The sequence below is a fragment of the Falco biarmicus genome, chromosome 8 (genome assembly GCF_023638135.1).
Source record: "Falco biarmicus isolate bFalBia1 chromosome 8, bFalBia1.pri, whole genome shotgun sequence".
NCBI lineage: Eukaryota > Metazoa > Chordata > Aves > Falconiformes > Falconidae > Falco > Falco biarmicus.
Genome location: NC_079295.1, coordinates 31,617,727 through 31,636,724, shown reverse-complemented (window position 1 = coordinate 31,636,724; position 18,998 = coordinate 31,617,727). Strand labels below are relative to the sequence as shown.

The window sequence follows — 18,998 nt, the reverse complement described above, 5'->3', positions numbered from 1 at the left end:
CCCCAATTTTGTGAGCTAAAGCGCTGTTGGGAGTTTCGCCATGAGAGTCAACAGAGCCTGAATGTTATAGCCACTCTGTAAATGCCAAGAAGTAGGGCAGTGTTTGGCCACCCTCATCTATCTTCCATGTTTTGTGTCTGCACAATCATTGCCAATGTCAGCCAAAAGTAAGCCAGTGGTGAAACAACCAAAAAAATAAACATGATAGAGCGCTGCACCTTGACTGTGGACTTTGGGGAAAATCTGTCCTGGGACTGAAAGGGGCATGAGTTGTTCTCTAAAAATATCTAGAGTATGTTAGCCAAACTTCTTGAACAGTAAAAGGAAACCTGGCTACTGCTTTGGGTGTCTGAGATTCTGAGATGACACTTCTTTTTCTTTTTCTTTTTTTTTTTTTTTTTTTTTTCAGTCAGAGAGGACTTCTATTCCCATAGTGATAATGTTCTTTCTATCCATTTGTCCATTCATCCAACCAAGAAGAGAAGTTGGAAATAAGAAAATTATTAATTACTGTATTATATGTATCAAATTGGTATAGTTTGGGGGCTGTAAGGGTGGGAGACATAGGCTAGCTGTGGTTGGAAGAGTTCTCTTCTGCTGTGACTGTCTCCCAGGTTTAACGTGAGGTGTGATGAGTGTTACTTGTCTCGTTTGGGTTACACTAAAGTCACCCTTCATACATTAGGGGTGTACATTCTCTCTTGTATCTTCTGAGGACAATTAATATGTAACATTTGTGTAATTGAAGAAATGAGTTATTGATAATAGCTGAAGTTAGATCAAGTAGCATTTTGGGTCTACAACATGATGTTCTTCTGAGAGTTCAAAGAGAAAATGTTCCAATTTGTCATCCGACTAGAGAAATAATGGTAATTATTCTTTTAACTTCCACTGGGACTTATTTCATGCTGCATGAGCTCTGCATACCAAAAAGGGTTGATGTATGCTCCAGCCTGAATTTCTTTATAATGGAATACCAATAAATCACAGAATATGATTTTTTGTTTAAAGGTATTTTTATTTTGCAAGGTTCTTGTTTAATGCATTTAGGGTCATCTTACAACAAAGGGGTATTAGTGGTTGTGGAAACACCCCCATATAGCTTTATTGCTTCACGTTACGTTATACCCAGATGAATCAGTGGGAAAGAGCATTTTGGGGAAGCTGCTGATGAAATATTGTAGGTGTTTCTATTAATTTTTTTCTGGGAGGTAATAGTGACAGTGTTAAAACCTCCCTGAACTTAACCCATTCTCTAAACCACCTAGTTAACCACAGGAAGCAGGAGGTGGGAATACTGGAGACTGCACTTCATGCTAGGACAAGGAGCCAGCTGCACAAGTTGATGTCACTGGCTTGAGACTGGGACCAAACGTTTGTTAGGGAGGGATGGGAAATATGCCAGGTCACAGATGGAAAGGAAAATGGGCCACAGATTTAATGGAAAACCTCTTTCCTTTTCCTCTCTGGCAAAGGGAAAGGGCTAAACTATGGAGTCCTTAGCAGGGCCCTGAAAATATCCTTCTTTTTTTTAAAAAAAGTATTTTTATTAGACTAGTTGGGTTTTATTCTTTCTTTTCTTTTTCATTGTCTTTCTCATTCTTTTTTTTTCCATGTGTGCCTGAAGGCATTTACTTGTCATCCATCATTAGCTCTGTCTTAAGGGCTGCCGTCTGTGAGCATGCACTGCGTCAGCAGCGTTCAGACAAAAGTGGAGAAAGGTTCACCCAGCATTGCTTTGACATGTTCAAAGTTAGCTACTCCATCACTCCGGGGATGGAAAGGGCAGGGGCAGGAGAGGAGAATGAGAGGTTCTTCCTGATGTTGTATTGCTCGGAAGAAATATGCTGTGAAAGAATCTGTTCTGCTTTTCAGCCTGGGACTGCGGAGCAAGGCTTTTTTTTTATGCAAGAGAGTGTAATTATTGGTTTAGTAAAAAAGAATGTGCTCTTTTCAGAGAATTCAAATTGCTTTAATTAGCAGAAAGATACATACAGCAGGGCTTCGGTTATTTAAAAGACACTGTGACGAGTCAGTCTCTTGTGCTAGCCCTATTTTTAGTTTTATTCTGGTATCTTTTTCTCTAATTGTTATTCTTTTCCTTTAAAAAAAAAAAACAAAAAACCCCCAAACCCACACAGGGGAAGGGGAGAGCTGAGAGCAGGTTTAAATTTCAGGTTACCACTTGGCAAATGTCCTTCTTTGGGCCAGCTTCCCTGAGGTGCCCTCAGCATCTGGGAAGCACCCTCCAGCCCTCTTAAGACAAAAGGATCTGAGCCTGCTCAGGACCTTGCTGAAATGGGTCTTCCGTGACTGAAAATGGCAAAGGCCAACTGATCTGTGTGTGAGTCTGACTGGGCATTGGAGCATTCCTACAACAACTCCCTTCCAAGAGTCCTTCCCACAGTGTTAGTTCCCTAGCCATGCCTCCCCTGGCTGGTGCGTGCCTGGTGAACAGTCTGCCCGAGACAGATGCTGTTCCCAGCTGGGAACACAAAGAAGTGAACTGTGATCATTGAAAACAGAGGCTTTCACATATTAGCAAGACCTTTTTGCATGCTGAGCTGCTGTAACAACCAGTCTAGTTTGCACTGTCACCCTTTCCCTTCCTCTGCATGTGTATGCATGCTTGTGTGTATTTTATTTATACATATATATATATAGACATAAAAAATATTAGGGGATAGATTTTATAGCTTGAGATTTCAGGAGCCTGTAGAAACAGAATTTCACCTTGAGAACCACCAAGAGATCAAAAATTAGGTTGTTTGTAATCAATAAAGATAGATGGGTTGTAAAAAAATAAAAATAAAACCAGGCACAAATAATCCATGCAAATTAAACTGTATTCACCTTACTTGTCAGAACTGCTTCCATGGCCCTTAAATCACAGACTTTTTAAAACCAAGCTTAAAATTCATTCTCAAATTTGTCATGTAAGCCATCTGCATTTTACAATATATTTATTTATTTTTACTCTGTGAGATTGGTATCACTGTACACCTACCTAGCAATTTACATTTATTTTATTTGAGTGGAGTTTGATGTCTGTTATGATGAAAATGTCAATGTTCTAATGATTAAATTGAATTTTTTCTCCCCTTTTCCAGAAACAGCATAGCTGCCTCAGCAGTGTGTGCCTTCAATCTGAGTGCCATTACTCAGGCATTTAATGGCCCTTTCCGTTACCAAGAAAACCCAAGATCAGCCTGGCTGCCAACATTAAACCCCATCCCTAATTTCCAGGTACTGCTGCTGCCCTTTTCTCCAGTTCCCTTTACATTCTGTCACTCCAGTGGGTTGGTTTGTGTGGTGCTCATTTTTCCAGGTAGACCCACGGTGCAGGTAAATCATATTTCTCCACATTTATGAGTGGTTTAGTCTGTGGGACTCTTTGCCACATGTTACTGAGACCATGGGAGCAAAAATTGAACAGTTTTACCGGTAATAAGAATGTTCAGATTTTTTGTAATAAAGAATAATTAAAACCTGTTACACTCATCACTGTCACATGAACTCCAAGAATGCGATCCTCACAAGGGGACAACTGAAACTAGGAAGGATTGAAAGCTGAGGCTGGACAAAGTCAAACTAGAATGGAGACAACCTATATTTTTAAACAAGAAAGGTAATTGACCACTGTGACTGTGTAAGGATGTGATGAATTTTCCATCACTTGATAGGGCTGGGCCCTTAAGGCTACAGTTTTTCAGTGCAAGATGGATGTCTTTCCAAGACACAGTAGCTCAGCCAGAAGTTATGGACATGTTGCAGCAGTAACTGGTGGAAGAGGACACATGAGGATAGTCACAGGGGTTCTTTCTCACCTCAAAAAACTTTGGCTTTATGAATGAGCAGCTTTCTAGGATTATCAGCTAAGGCCCATTTGAAAATTGCAGAACAACTTCAGTCACTTTATGCCCAGATGCAGTCAGTGCAGTACAGAGAGTGTGTGTGAGAGCCCCAGAAACCCTGAGTCTTCTGAAGCATGAGCCCATTTTACAGCTCAGTCCCTTCCCATCTGGGGAACCCTAGGGAGGATGGACTTGTCTTCCTGTCCTTGCTTCCCCACGGTGAAGTCTTGCAGCCCAAATGTGTGAATCTGGCTCTCCTTTACTATGGCAAAGGTGCTGAGGCTGCCTGCAAACGCCATCTGCCTTCAAGCTGGTGATGTCAGGGACCTTCCAAGAAGGACTCTGCAGTTGCCTGAAATCACAGCAAGAGCAGATGGGAGGCAGGTCCACGCTGCAGGCAGGGACATGCTTGGGTTTGTGCTGAGGAACCTGATTTCTCCTCCTGAATTCCCTCATAGCACCTGAGTGAGGTCTTCTGCCTGTACAGGATGAGACAGGTTTGGGCTTTTGATCACCCCCTCATCCTGGTGCACCCAAAACCAAGAAACAAAGCTTCACTGAAGGCTCAGCCATGCCAAACGTGGACAGGCTTCCCCGCCTCCTCCCCACCAGTTTAAAGGGAATATTAAGCTTAATGGAGAATCAAGGACTTTCTGTCCCTGGCTGGGCTAGCCCAGGAGGAATAGAAGAGGACTCTGGAAAGCATTTCCATGTAGCAAAAAGTATCAGGTAAGATATGGAGTACAAAGATTGCAGCAGCAGGATGAAAGAAAACGGTCAGAGGAAAATAAGGAAAGGAAAAGGAGATACGTGGCAGACAAAAGGAAGATATCAAAAAGAGATTAAGATATTTTTCAAGTACAGGAGGAACAAGAGGTCAATGAAGGGCCTTTAGGAGATGACAAGGATAATTTAGTGACAGAAGAGGGAGATATTCCAAAGAAATTAAATTTTTTTTTTTTGCCTCAGTGTTCACAAAGGAAGATGAGGGAAGCATGCCAGAATATTTTTTTTCTTGCAGAGAGGAAGGAGAAACACTGAAGGATATAGAGGATCAGGGCAGTGCAGATAATCAGGAAATTAGAACAAAACAAAATAAAACCAAACCAGAGGGATGCTGTGTCAGCACGCGGGCTGCCAATAGACCAAAAGGATTATATGTGACTTGATGAGAACAGAAAACAAAACCAACAATGACATTCCTGCCACTGGGGTCCTCTTTCAGTGATGCTATAGAAAGGAAAGTGAGTGGGGAGAAAAGCATCCAAAGCAAAACAGTAGTGTAAACCAGGAGTATAGGATACAGCAGAAGAGAGATCTCTAAAAACTCTTCAGAATGTGGGATGAGTCATGAACTAAAAAAGGCAATTGCAATAGAAAAAAAAAGCATTGAAACCTCTCTGAGGACACATCAAAAACCCACTGATGTTTACTTAATCTGGCTACTCAGGAATATGCTTAAATTGATAAAAAGGTGACCATGTTCATAGGTGATGATCACTCTGTTCACCTGGTTCACACGAGCTCCAAAATATTGTAGGACTTAGTACACCAGCTGTTAGGATCCGTATTTATTGTGTATATGTGAGCTAAATTCCTGTCAGCTCGTTTCAGCATGTTGTAAGAGAAGCTCTGCATGGTGCACCTCGGAAAGGCAGCCATGCTGCAAAGAATTACTTTGATGCATATTGAGAGTATGCACATGGGAAATTTGTACACAGTGTAGCTGGAGTGCTGTAAATCAACATCCTAATGTGCAGTACATTAACTTCTTTTCCAAGGAAACCCCAAACACCTGGACCCAAAATGAAGAGAAATAAATTTGTGGGTTTTTTTCTAGTGAAATTTTTCAGGTGTGTGCTTCACTTAGTGAGAAAGTTGTCCGTGGACTGAGTATGGGAGTTGGTAGGATTTCTAGTTGTACCACAGACTCCCATGGTCTTGGGCAAAATAAATAACCAGTCACCTGGCTGTCTTTTAGAGTAATAAATCTGCCCACCGTGCATGGCATTGTAGGGGAGAGTGAAGATCCAGCCCTGGCTACTGACATGAACCACAAAACTGCATGGAGAGTTTAATCTATTGGCTTTGGAAAATGCTGAATTCTAGAGATCGGTGTGAGCTAGAAACTCAGGTCTTAGAATGTGCTATCCACCTGGCAGGGCTTACACCAGTGTTTAAAGGACACAAGATGAGCTCTCCTCTTCCCCCCTAGTCTGGATGGACAAGGACATTGAGTTCTATTTCAGTGCGCCCCTTGGTGCTGGAGGATGGATGGACAAGGGCTGGTCTGCCATTCACTGTTAAGATATGAAAGCTGCGTATGGGGAGGGGGGGAGCTGGTGGCTAACCGGCCTTGCTTCAGATGAAACTGAAAGGAGCACATCATAGAAAAGCGGCGTGGCAAGTTGAGTTCTTTGATGCAAAACCAACCAATTTTTCAGGTTTTTTAACCTCCAGTTTTCATGCATTGTACAGACCAAGATGCCAGGTGGAGTCTGAAGATTATTTGAAGTGCTTCAAGGATTTGTCACCACAAAAAAATTTCTCTCCACTGCTAGCTTTAAATCTTTCTACAGCTAGTTTTAATTCTTTCTTTTCCTGCTCTGTTTGTTAATGCCTTTTGCCCTTCTAGCGTGCAGGCTGCAGAGTATCACAAGGGAATGAAACACCACATTGCTGGTCAGTGGACCAGCTGGCAGAAACGTTTTTAAAGAATTGAAGTATACAGACCAAAGCTAGGCTACTGACCTGTGATCAGGCTAAGGGCCTGATTCTGTGACCCTCATACAGACCCACCTCCCCTGAAAATCAACAGACATGGGTTTCCAGAAGAGTTTCAGTGTTTGGTCTTGTGCTGCTGGAGTGGGGAGAAAATGCAGGTACTGAAGTTCAGTCTTCCATGTTTAGTGTAGGACGCTGAGTGATGACAGTCCGAATGAGAACCTGACAGAGAGAGTCCTGCAGGATGCACAGCGCTTGTTCCTGATGAACGATGTCGTGCAGCCGGTGACTGTAGACCCCTATGTGACTCAGGACAGCATTCGTTTTTCCAAACTGGTGGTGGATATTGTTCAGGGGAAGGATACACTCTACCACGTGATGTATATTGGAACAGGTAAGAGCGTCAGGGTTTAAGAAAGCTCCATCCACTTGCTCGTGGACCTAGCAGCCCTTGGAGCCTGTCATGATATCATTACACCGTTGTCATTCAATATCATTTTGGCACAAAACTGCATGGAAGTTAGTTTGCCTGAGTAAATTGAAAGCAGGATCGAGGACTTGAGGCAAAGTCTCAAGTGAGCAGATCATAAATCTACTTTGTGTTTAAAAGCAACATTTTTCTCCCTTTATAAAACATGTTTCAACTACTTAGGCGAATACATAACAGTGGAGAAGAGCAAAGGTTGCTGAAATACTCTGTGGTTTTGTGCATGCAAGTTGCTTCGTTGCACCGTGGCATACTCATCTCTAAATAAGCAATAATAATACTTAACCTTCAGGCTTTCCCAAGGTTTTAATTAAGTCTTTCTTTGCGCTTCCATGTGCCTGCTGGTGTATGACTCCCAGTGCTTTCGAGATTGGGCATGCGCAGAAATGTAATTCAGATGGGGAAGCTGAGGCAAGCGATTTTTTTTGGTAGCATGACAAGCCTGTAGTAGAATTAAGTATATGACTTAGTCTCTCGATTTCTACTGCTATTCCCCAATTAGCAGGACACATTGCCTCTTCTGAAAAACACAGATATCTTGGATAAATTAAAGATGCTGAAGAAGGACAAAGTGTTACAAATGGTTGTCTTAGCCCATATTCATACTAATGATAGAGGTTAAATTAAATAGTTTGATTAATCAGAGCATATGGCCGGCCTCATGGGTATAATGTCATTATCCTCTACTGCAGAAGCTTTGACTTTAGAATAAGATGGATTGCCTCCGTAAGTGTTAGTTTAATCTCACATCTGAATGCAGAGTCATTGTCTCATTCTCATGTTACCATCTTCCAGGACTGTCTCATAACTTGTCCAGCTTTTACCACCACTTCAAAAGTGATCATCTTGGGTGTGTTCTAGTAACGTTCCCACTATGGGAGCATCTATGGACATTGATTATGGTGAGAAGATTGTAGTTAAATGGAAACACAACATGATTCTGCCATTTTAATATATCTTGGTATTTTAAGTGAGGAGCCCCAGCTACAAAGCCTGAGAGAAAGCTGGGATACTTTCTGCCTTATATCATTTGTGCAGAAAGGTCCACTGCCATAACCTTACCTCCTTTTTTGTGTTTGCTTTCTGGCCCTGGTTAGTGGTGACTGAAGAGTAATCTCTGCTGGACCTGAAACGTTTAAACTGGTCAAACGCTTCAGGAGAGACAGCACTGCCCAGAGGCAGCCCTGAACACAAACCCTGAGACAAACCGAGCCCAAACTTGAGCCTCAGGCTTGTTCTACACTTAAGGCCTTTCTAAGTGAAAGAGAAGCTTCACGTGGCAGCGAGCCCTGCTACTGTAAGTTCCTGAGCTTTGGCACCAACACAGTAGTTATCAGGACAGAAAGATCAAACCTCAGGAACAATCAAGGCTGAGAGACCTCTTTGGGGTTTTAATGAAAAAAAAGGTGTGGTTGCCCCCTTTTCTCCAGCATAAATCTCCCACAGTTTATCAGATCTTTAAATTGTTTGGGTAAGAGCAATGTGAATGCAAACAGACATTTCTGTGTATGCGCTGCTCATGCCATAGCATCCCCTTGTCAAGCTGGCAGGACGGCTTCTTCCAGGAACAGTATCAATTAGATCCGTAACCCATGCCGTCATTATGGAGCCTTCTGAGACTTCCAGCAGGGCTGCTGCATCTGTTGTCATTTGTCATGGCATCAAATCACACTGATCTGCTCCATAAACCAAAAAAAAAAATACAGACTTGAGGCACCAGAAATGATCCCTGCTCTCTTGGGTCACCTTGCTGTGTAACTCACTGGTAACAGGACCAGACTCTTTGCTGCCTCAGTGCTCCAACTGGGAAATATTTCCAGGTACTCACTCTCCAGATGGTTCATATCCTTCTGGGTTCCCATTAAAATGCATTCACAGGCAGTTTCTGTAATGTCTGAGAACTACTGAGACTTGTAACGATGTAGCTGGAGCTCTCTCTACCATGGGCAGCAGGTGACCCAGAACTAGGTTTAAAGCAGCTGTGTAAAGATGACATGAATATTTCACTCTTTAGGCAGGTATTAAATGAAGTCAATGCCTCCAACATTTATTTGTGCCTTGTTTCTTGTTCTATTAGAGTATGGCACCATCTTGAAGGCCCTTTCTACCACTAACAGGAGCCTGAGGAGTTGTTATTTAGAGGAAATGCAGATCCTCCCTGATGGACAAAGGGAAGCAATCAAGAGTCTCCAAATCCTGCACAGTGACAGGTCGCTCTTTGTGGGCTTAAATAATGGAGTGCTAAAAATTCCTCTGGAGAGATGCTCCATGTACAGAACAGAAGGGTAAGCAAATTTACAGCTCTGATATATTCCACTTCAGGATCAAAAGAAGAGCACCACAGAAACATATTCCAGTCTGATTCAGTTTAGAAAGCTTTTTTTCCAAGACTACAAGACAAAAGGCACTGTTGAATGTGCATCTCCTGACAGACACATTCGTAACAGGAGCAATGTGAATGAGCAATATTTTTTTTGTAAATATTAATTCATTCTCATCAGAAATTTATTATATGTTTACCAAGGAAGGGCTTGCAATATTTACTACATTTTTATTTTTTTTAACTTCATGTGTCAATATTGCTTTTATTAACTCCATGTGTTTTGCTGGTTGTTCTTATTGACTGTATGGCTGCAGGTTTCTAAATTTGGGTTGCAGCCAGCCTATCCTGGCTTATCCGAGTGATCACCTCTCCAACGACTGATGAGGCAGGGCTGGACTGCGTGGCAACTGGTTATTGCTTTTGGAAACCAATAGCTCATCTCAACTATGTGTGACACCTCTTACACCTGGATAGATTCTGTGCCTTGATTGTAGCTTTTAAAGGGAGTAGGAAAAAATACTTTTTTTTAATTGTCAGGCCTGGCTCCAGAGCAGTTTTCCACCCAGAAATATGTGTAGAAGGTTTTTGCATCCAAATGGTATCCCCCCATTTAGGCAGGTAAAGGAGCATGGTGCCAACTGATTGAGGCATATGCTCAAATGATCTCCCTGAGTATGTAGCATGGTCTGCTGCAGGTGATTGCTTGTTTACACCTCTTGAAAATACTCTTCATTCTTCTCTCTTGCTTTTGCCTTGCTTTCCTTGATGAGAGTTTTGTCTGAAACTGATGTCCTCTGTGCTAGACAAGAGGAAGGATTTTGTTAGCAACATTGAAACAGATTCCCTCCTCCATGGCCTACTGCAAGATGTCCCTGTTCTCTTGCCAAAAAACCCGATATAGAAAATATCATCATTTTATTTTCAACAAGTAGAGTTTATCTATAAGCTTGTACTACATTCATGTCTGTCTAAATATAAAAATGCCAGCTCTTTCTGTCTTCACCAAACCTCTTAATTATCCCTTTCTGAAAATATAACTTGGTCATTACTGCAAGTTTAACACAGAAGTGTTTAATGTGTAAAAGTTTAGTTGCTTATACAGACAGGCTGACACAAAAGTGTTTAGTAAGAGAAAGAGAACCACAGCTGGAAAATGCCACCCTGTTCTCAGCCCTTAAAAGCAGAGATTTGAAAAGGTAGAACATACCAGCTGTCCTCTTCAGGCTGTCCTGGAGAGTTTCAGTTTGAGAATATTTATGTGTGTATACATGTATATGATCCAGTTTCAAGAGAAATGAGTTCTTCCTTTTCTTTCTTTTCCTAATCTTGAGTTCAGCTTTCTGGTAATTTATAGATGGTGTCCCAGTTTCAGCCTGCATAAGTACTTTGTATGACACTTCCATTAAAACTCAAGTGGGGAGGGTTTGCTCAACTGCCTGTAGAAGGGACAAGCAGGGAAAAAGCAGCAGTGGCTGGAGGGCAGACAGGTGGGGGTCCCTCACAGGAGCACTGTCTATTTAGGACCCAAGGGCCACAGGGCAGTGTCCTGCTAGTATAAGCTTATTCCAGCAAAAACAAAAACCCAGCCCCAAAGAGGCTCCTTTGTCTGCCGGTGGCCGCAGGCAGCCTGTTTTATGCATTGCAGGGCAGAGTCCCGGCTGAAATTGCTGGGAAGCTTATGTACCAGTGCTGGTTTTTTCTAAAGCAAACTTTCTGGAGGCATTTTTTCAGTGAAATAAGGAAATAGTCTAGCTCTTTGGGGGATGGAGACTCAAACTCTCCCTCCATCTGCTTGTTTCACGATACTTTTAGGGAATTGATGCCAGCCACTGGGCAACAGCAAAGTACACGAGATAGGTGTGTTCCTGACTCTCAGGTGTCCCCTGACAGCATGGTGGGTGCACACACTTGATGATGTGGGAGGTCAGAATTTGCTGAATTTGAGTGCTGGTCAGCTACTGTACTTACGTACATTGCAATGGATCCTTTGCCCCGTGGCTGAGTCTTGTGGACGGACTCTGTACCTGAAAAAAGGAGGGAAAGAAGAAAACTTAGGAAAGCCAATGAGGACCATAATTTGTTTCTTTGTTTAAAAGGTTGTTTTTGCTACTAATATTGCTTCTTAAGGTAAGCTCTTTAATTTTTTTTAGGAAATTTTCCAGCTGCAGATTTTTCAACTGCAGATGTTGGAACCTGTTTTCCCCTTAGCATCTTGGCTATGTAGGTGCTAAGTCAACTTGGCCTCCTTTGTATTTTTTTCAATACTGAACTGTATCGAGAAGGATGTTTTAATTTCCTCCAGTGCATTCCACCTGGCACTTCTCCTGGCCTGTGATTTATTGCTTACTTATTGTTGCGTCTATGTTTAATACATGCCAATATACAGCCACCTCGAGAAGAAGGTCTCCCACCCCTACAACAGCCCCCACTTACTTTTTTGTCATGCTGTGACTTCTTGACTGGCGTCGGTGAAAAGCTCTGGTTTCAGCAGTTTTTATAATGTAATCGTTCTGATGGGGGCTCAGGAAGCTTGGAGGTGATGGAGAATTTGTGCCTCCCAGGCAAGAATACCACAACATTGTTTGTTTTCTTTGGCTGTGCCTTATGTTATCAGGAAACTTTGCAGCCTTTTACACCCTGGGGGCTGATGTGGGTTTGTGATTGCTGAGGTAGAGCTCTAGCCTTCACCCTGCCTTCTCCCCCAAAACAGGCGATTGTGTATTGAGAGAAAATTGATCTTAGCATTGATCCCCTCCAGCAGTCCTTGCCGTGCTGCATGCTGCTTCAGAACCTTGGGGCTTGGTACCAAGGCTCCGAAGTGGGGCAAAGGAAAAGGCAGCAACAAAGAGAAGAGGTGGAAAGGGGAAAGGATTTCTGCCATCTCCTTCACTGTTTGTTTATTGACACGGCACCGATTTAATCTCTTAAATGGTGACCAGTAACTCAGCCCCATGTCTTGCTGTAGTTCATTGACCCAATGTATTTTGAGGTCTCTGAGCGGTGTTTTGTGTGTGCTCACTGACCTGTCTCAATCTGTCCTTTCAAAACAGCCAATCTTAGCAGCAGGGCAAGAGGAAGACATCTGTAATGTCAGCTGCCCAAATTTACAGGCTGGACTTGGCTGCAGGGACACTGTGTTGTGCGTGTGTTTTCCTGTTGTGCTTAGGTGCTGCCGTTCCCCACGCTGGAGACTATTAGGAAGATGTCCAATGCGAGTAAAACCTACAAGCCCTTTGAACATGCAGTCTGTTTCGAAGGCTGCTTTGCCCGGCTGTGCGGTAGCTTGGGTGTGCTTGCTGCTGGATTTTGCATGGCTTTGAAGTCTTTGTAACCTCCCTGCAATTTTCAAATGAGCTTGGATTTTTACCTCGAGCTGCCCTAGGCTTTGGGGAGTGATATTTGGAGAACCAGCACTGCAGCTTTCTCACTGACACCACTATATCCCTAGAATGTGTCTAAACAAAGTCATGAATCTGAGTTCTAGAGAGATGAGGACTTCCGATCTGGACCATTATTTTCAGGTGGGGTTTATCTGTAGGAGTAGTTTAGTAATTTTTTTAAAGGGTGGGGTGAGATTATTCATTTCAGGAGTTGCAATCAAACAGGTAGGAAAATGAAGCCAATTGTTGCAGGGAACACTTTGTGATCCCTTCGTATTGCCCTTTTGTAGCATCAGGGCTGTGGGCCTCTGAGCAGACATAAACACTGAGGCAGGCCTTGGAGTGATTTTGTAGCCATTTCTTGATTGCACCTTCAAATGAGAAAAAGAAAATGTGTTTGGGAATGAGACCAGAGGGTCTCTTGAATACCTGCCTTTTCTGCTCTCCCTGCCCTGAGCAGTTTAACACACTTTATGTTGCTATTCATTCTTCCCTCTTCCTCCCTCCAGTTTTCTGTGTAAAATTTGCATGGTGCGGGTTGCACTTTTGGGTTGTACAGTGCGGTTCTGAGAATAGTTTGGCTTGCCTGTCCTCTCCCTGCCATGGTGTGCTCACATGCGGGCATCCTATCAGGTTGTGTGAGTGCCACCTCAGGTCAGCCTCCTGCCTCCTGCTTCTGAGGCCATGGGGTGAGCCAGATCCTCTTGCACGCAGCCTGTGAAACACTCTCATTTGAACCCTGCCTGCTTTTTTGACCGGGTTGCAGGGAGTTCACTGTTGAGTGATGCTGAGTTTTTGCCCTCCAACTTGACCTAAATTCTGCCCTACACCCCCTCCAGCCATGGTGTTTAATGCAAAGCTAGCAGAAATGACTCAGCTGACAAGTACTCTTATTGGATGACTTGAGATCTGTGTGAGAAACACAATTCACCTCTAAATAGCATTGGGCCAGTGATCAGACAACTAAGTACATATAGGTAAGTAACTCCTGAAATGGCTCCAGGGAGTTTTTGGAAGAAAAGTGTCAGCAGCTGCAGTAAAGAAGCAGGGAGTTTTCTGCCCTCTTTCTCTCTCCAAAGTGCAAAACTAGAGCTCCAGGTATGGTCCCTGTACTACATCCACGCTATGCTTTAAGGGGGCTGAGATATCACATGGAGCATTGCTTTGGTGGTTATTGTTATTTTCTTTTTTTTTTTTTTTTTTACTCCTTATATGGTGCAAAATCCTCTGTAAAAAAAGGAATGAAGCACTTGAATTTAGGATTGCAAAACCAGAATTACAGGATTACCAGATCTCAGGAGTGAAACTGTTAGGGAACTTAATTGAAGGATTAATACAGTCTGGGAAGAGATCTAAAAATTTCCCAGTTTTGGGAAAGAGTGAATTGAATATGGACTGGAAATACTCTGACCTCTTCATCAGAATGACGATAGTTCCTCCAAGGACAAACAAGGAACTATTGTTCAGTGAAAAGAACAGGAGAGAAAATGTTAAAAAGAGGAAAGGGAACAAAGCAGACTGTTGTTCAGTGGAGCCCAGCATCCAGCAGATCGCTGAGGTGACGTTGATGGCCAGATTGTTCATCAAAGACCTCAAAAATCAAGCCCCTTCTTCTGAGCCGAGGCTGTTGAAAATCTGGCCCAGATTTTGTTTGAAAACCTTCTCCCTGAGAGTTTTTAAAAATAGCCAATGCATTGAACATGGTTTTAAAAATTGAGGCAAAAGGAAAGGTAACAGCCTACAAAAATGTTGTGATAAAGCTTAATCATCAGTTTCCATCTGCTTTGGCTGATACGGCCTCTCCAAAATCAAGGGAATTAGCTAATTATTGTACTACCAATAATGCTGAAAAGCTTTGAAAGACTTCATAGGCAGAAAGGAGAGTGCTCAGCCCAATGTTTTGTCATGCACGGTGTCCAATAATACATCAGAATAAATCACAAAACATCTGGTTTGGCATTCTGGTTGCATTTAAGTAAATAGCAAGACTCCCACTGACAGAGAATGAAGACATCAAACAGAACCATGATCGCTAAAGCTCTTGGAAAGAATGAAGTTTGGTAGATGAAATGGATCTGTGTTCTTTAAATAGAAGTACAAAATTATGCCATTTTCTCTATCCTGAAAACACATTTGCATCTGCTGTAGCAGGCAATTACTCCCATTTTCTTTAATATAGCTGCTTATATATGTAGAGTTAAAGTGCATCAATACTATTTGCAGGATGTGGACCTTTAAGATCCTAGGGGATGATACAGGTCTTAAGGAACCTGGATTTTAGGATAGTAGTTGAAGAGCTTCATTTGAACAGTCAGTCTGGAAAATGGACATGGCCATGTGTGTTTGAAATTGGAAAAAAAAAGAAGGCAAGGGTAAATGGTAATGTAGTGAGCAGGGACGTGTTTCCAGTAAGATGCCAGAGAGATTGGTTTTCAATTTCATCTTATTTGACATTATCTTTAATAGCACGGAAGAAAGAAAATATACTTTGTAGATGGCGTTTAAGTATGAAGGAATCACAAATAACAGTGAGGAGAAAAATGCAATGTGGGGCGAGTAGAGAAACCAGCAAGAGTCTGGGTTTGAGGAGTAAGCCTGTGCTGAGATTGCTGGTGTTTGCGTCACTGAAAAAGAGAAAAGATGAAAGAGTGAAAAGGGGCTCCGCTCTGAACAGGTGAATTATTACAGTGTTTCCCATTTCTATTAAATGCTCAAGCCGGTGGCATGCTTTACGTTCATTTCAAGCTGCCTGTACACTTTCAGGTTCCCGCTTTTAGCTCCAAAATACGTAAATGGCCGCAAGTGAATGGTCCTGTGGCAGAAGGGGAATTCAGCAATAGCCAGAGTCCAAGGTTATACAACTGCTGAAACAGATGAAGGTCACTTCAGAAAAAGCCAAGCAAAACCAGCTAATTTCAGGTCTCACTGCCTTTTGCTCCTTACTATCATGACTAGACTGCCAATTTGTTTTGGGGGGCTTTGGATTTGCTGGAAGGGAGGAAAAAGTGGGGAGTTTCAATGTGCTGAGGGCTTTTGTTTGCTCCTTGTTTTGAAAGCACACTGCCAATGTGACTTAGCTCACAAGATCGGGAACAGTTTAGTGTATGGATCCTTTTACCTCTAGCAGGCTGGCTTTAGGCCAGCTCAGATCAATGATGTCTAAAAGTCATTACCATCTGATGCCTGCTAGGTGGGCTATATGAAATCAGTTTCAACACAGTGGCAACTGACAAGAAAGCAGGTAGTTTTCATGGAATATTTTATGTCAGGATGACATTGATGCTATTGTTATACAAACAAGATTAATAACTAAAGCTACCGGCAAGCCCCAGGGCAGATATCCATTGCATCTGTCAATTCTTGCAATTTGCTGCTATTAGGTCAGAAGATTTGTACTCTAGGCAATGGTCATATTCAGCAACATGGCTCCTGTTGTGGAGTCTGCAGCCTTACTGCTGCCATGGCTGGTTTGCTTCATGTCTCAAGCTTCCAGGCAGCATTAGCAGTGTGAAAAAGAAATGTTCCCAATGTTAATACTGAATGAATATATTGCTACAGATGCATCATTAACTTTTTATTAAGATATATGCTATTTTACCTGTTTGGGGAGGAGGAAGTGTCTGGAGCCAGAGCAAATCATTGTTGGTTTAAGTTTAAGTATATATAAGTATATAAAATATGTATGGGTTGTAGTAAAACATAACGTTGTACTGTCTGGTGTCTTTTACATGTCAAAATATCTAAGTACTTTAGTTCTGTTGGAACCCTCCAGTTTGCAAAGGGGTAGGGCTGGATTTCAAGAATATCCATTTACTTAAGTGATGTTGTCTCTTGTTAAAAAGTGGAATGGACGTTGTTTGGTGGCAATTTTATAAGTATGTGGGAAAAAGCAATGGAGAATATGTTGGCAGGACTATTTTTCCCTTTATGCAATGTTAAAATAGCTCTGCATTGGACAAGAGGTGTGTTAGATCCTCAGGATGTAGTAGGTGGTCTAATAGTTATTTGCCTTTTCCAACATGTATTAATCTACAAAGGCTCTGTCTAGTTGAATCTGCATCTTGTTGAGCAGAAAATAATTACCCAGAGCTTAACAAAATCCAACTTTAACAAAGGAGCTGCTTGAATATGGATTACTTTGTGCAGCCTGGGTGACAACTGTAGACTGTTTTCAGGTTTCTTTATCATCACTCACATTTCTTTCTAAGTTTTCTCGCTTTGCAGTTTTCTTTCCCTAAGTTCCCATTTTAGCATAATTTGTGTTCTTAAATCATTATCTTGCAGAGGTTATGTAAAGCACCTGTCTGTGTCCCTAGAAGTGGATTTGCTCTTGCCTAAACTACCTTTTTTCCTGTATCCACCTACGCCACCAGACTACAGGAATTTGCCGTGTTCACACATCAAGTCTCAAATCTGCAACCACAGAGCAGAAACCCAGGTGCAGAGTACATCTTATTAGAATCACAGCTGCCTCCAGACAAAGACTGACACAGGGCAGAGACAGGGAATAACACTTGAGTGCACTGATTTGCCCAGGCTGCCTTTCCAAAAGGATGTCTAGTCCCCTCTGCCTCTTTCCATATGGCAGCCCTGGGGGGCATGTTTTCTTAAGGCTCAAAAGCCTGTGGAGGCTAGGAAATAGTTGTGCTTCGCAATCCAGACAAGCATACCCTGCATTCAGGAATTCCTTCTGGCTATTCCTTTCATTAGGACTTTAATAGTATCTGAGTTTTCTTGTGGATGACTGATCCCATCACTGGTAGTCAGAGGCTCTCTGTACTTTTGTTTTTATTAGAGGTCAGTTTTGTTTGGCACAGTGACAAGAGTTTCTTCTAACAGTGTTTGTGGAGGAACACTTATTCATCTTTTTTATTGATGTAAACATAAATCCAGATTTAATCAGAATTTTTCTTGGGATGGCATTAATCTTCATATTTGAATAAATGCAATGTTGGTTTATTTCACAGCTTTAAAAATAAAAATAAACACCTATCCAATAAAGAAGTCACTGTTGCTAAAAGATGATGGAATGGGATGTCAGAAAGTAAGAAATTGAATAGTTTGTTGTGTTGATTGTGCAAGGCACTATACAACACCACAATCAATTAAAGTGATATTGAAAGTGGTATGGCAGGAGGTGGAAACTAGCAAGCCAAGGTCTCTGATGTGGAAAGGAAAATGAGAAGAAACTGCCTCTGAAAATCCTCTGTCTCTGCACTGCTTCATTCAAGTAAGTTACATGTGTTTGGCTCGTAAATGGACTTCAATTTTAGGGATTGTTTTACACCATGGCTTTAATTTATGCATTCTAAACAAATCACGTGCAGAGCAGCAATCACTGATGCTAAGCTTGTGTGGGTGATAAATTACACACGCAGACAAACACACACACTTCAGCTTCTCTGCCTCTGTGTCTGATACCAAATGCCAAAATACCAAACTTGTCTGTCCAGATTAACGTCAACTGTAGCCCCCACAGTGGTGGTACCTGTGAGGTGTGGTATGCTCTTCCTGACTAGTGCCCTGCTCCACAAATAGCCCCATTAATTACTTGTGAAGTATGTGGCTACTCATCTTGAGGAAAGGGCAGCAGCATCTGGCACGGAATATGTTGTATTAACCAGCTGAGAAACGAAGCTGCTACTTGACCAGCGTCTGACTAAAGCAGCTCAGTTCCACTTGGCTTCTCTTCTCAGTGGGGAGAGATAATGGATTTGTACAGATCACTAACTCATCTCTGCGGTTTGAATTTTTAAAGGTATCAAAATTAGAGGGACTGTTTGAAGGTCTGGTGCTTTTTTTCCCTTTCTAATCTTATTTTCTTAAGCCATGAACATCCTTTTGATTCTTATTCTTCTCTTTTCATGCCATCTGGCTTTAGGGAAGACACAAGTCCATTCTTCCTTGCACGGGTTATTGAGGTTGTCAGTAATTATGATTTGGTTGGCTGGAAGCTAATATGATTATTTGTTTAGTTCATCCCCTCCGCAGGTTGATAGCAATGGGACAGTAAGCTAACCTTGTCGGGAAATGCCTGTCTGCCAAACACAGCCTCGTGCTCACAACTAAGAGACACAGCTAAAACCCCCTTACTGCTTGCAAAAGGCTGTTCCCCTGGAGTTAACTGCTCGAAGACTGCAACAAACCAGTGTGAAATTCTGAGGTCTTATTTGCCAAAAGAGCAAGGTGAACTCCTGTGCTGCCCATGCTCCTGAGATGCTGAGCACAGA

At 42.2% G+C, this 18,998-nt stretch overlaps 1 protein-coding gene across 5 annotated transcripts in view; it reads left to right on the top strand.

Annotated features, from left to right (window-relative positions):
• SEMA5B (semaphorin 5B) overlaps positions 1-18,998 on the top strand; it is a 281,838-nt gene that overhangs the window by 213,597 nt on the left and 49,243 nt on the right. For all 5 annotated transcript variants that reach the window (XM_056349625.1, XM_056349623.1, XM_056349624.1 and 2 more), the window contains 3 exons: positions 3,111-3,246; positions 6,765-6,972; positions 9,143-9,350. In XM_056349625.1, the coding sequence (XP_056205600.1) occupies positions 3,111-3,246; positions 6,765-6,972; positions 9,143-9,350 (552 nt within the window). The remainder of the gene's footprint in view (positions 1-3,110; positions 3,247-6,764; positions 6,973-9,142; positions 9,351-18,998) is intronic.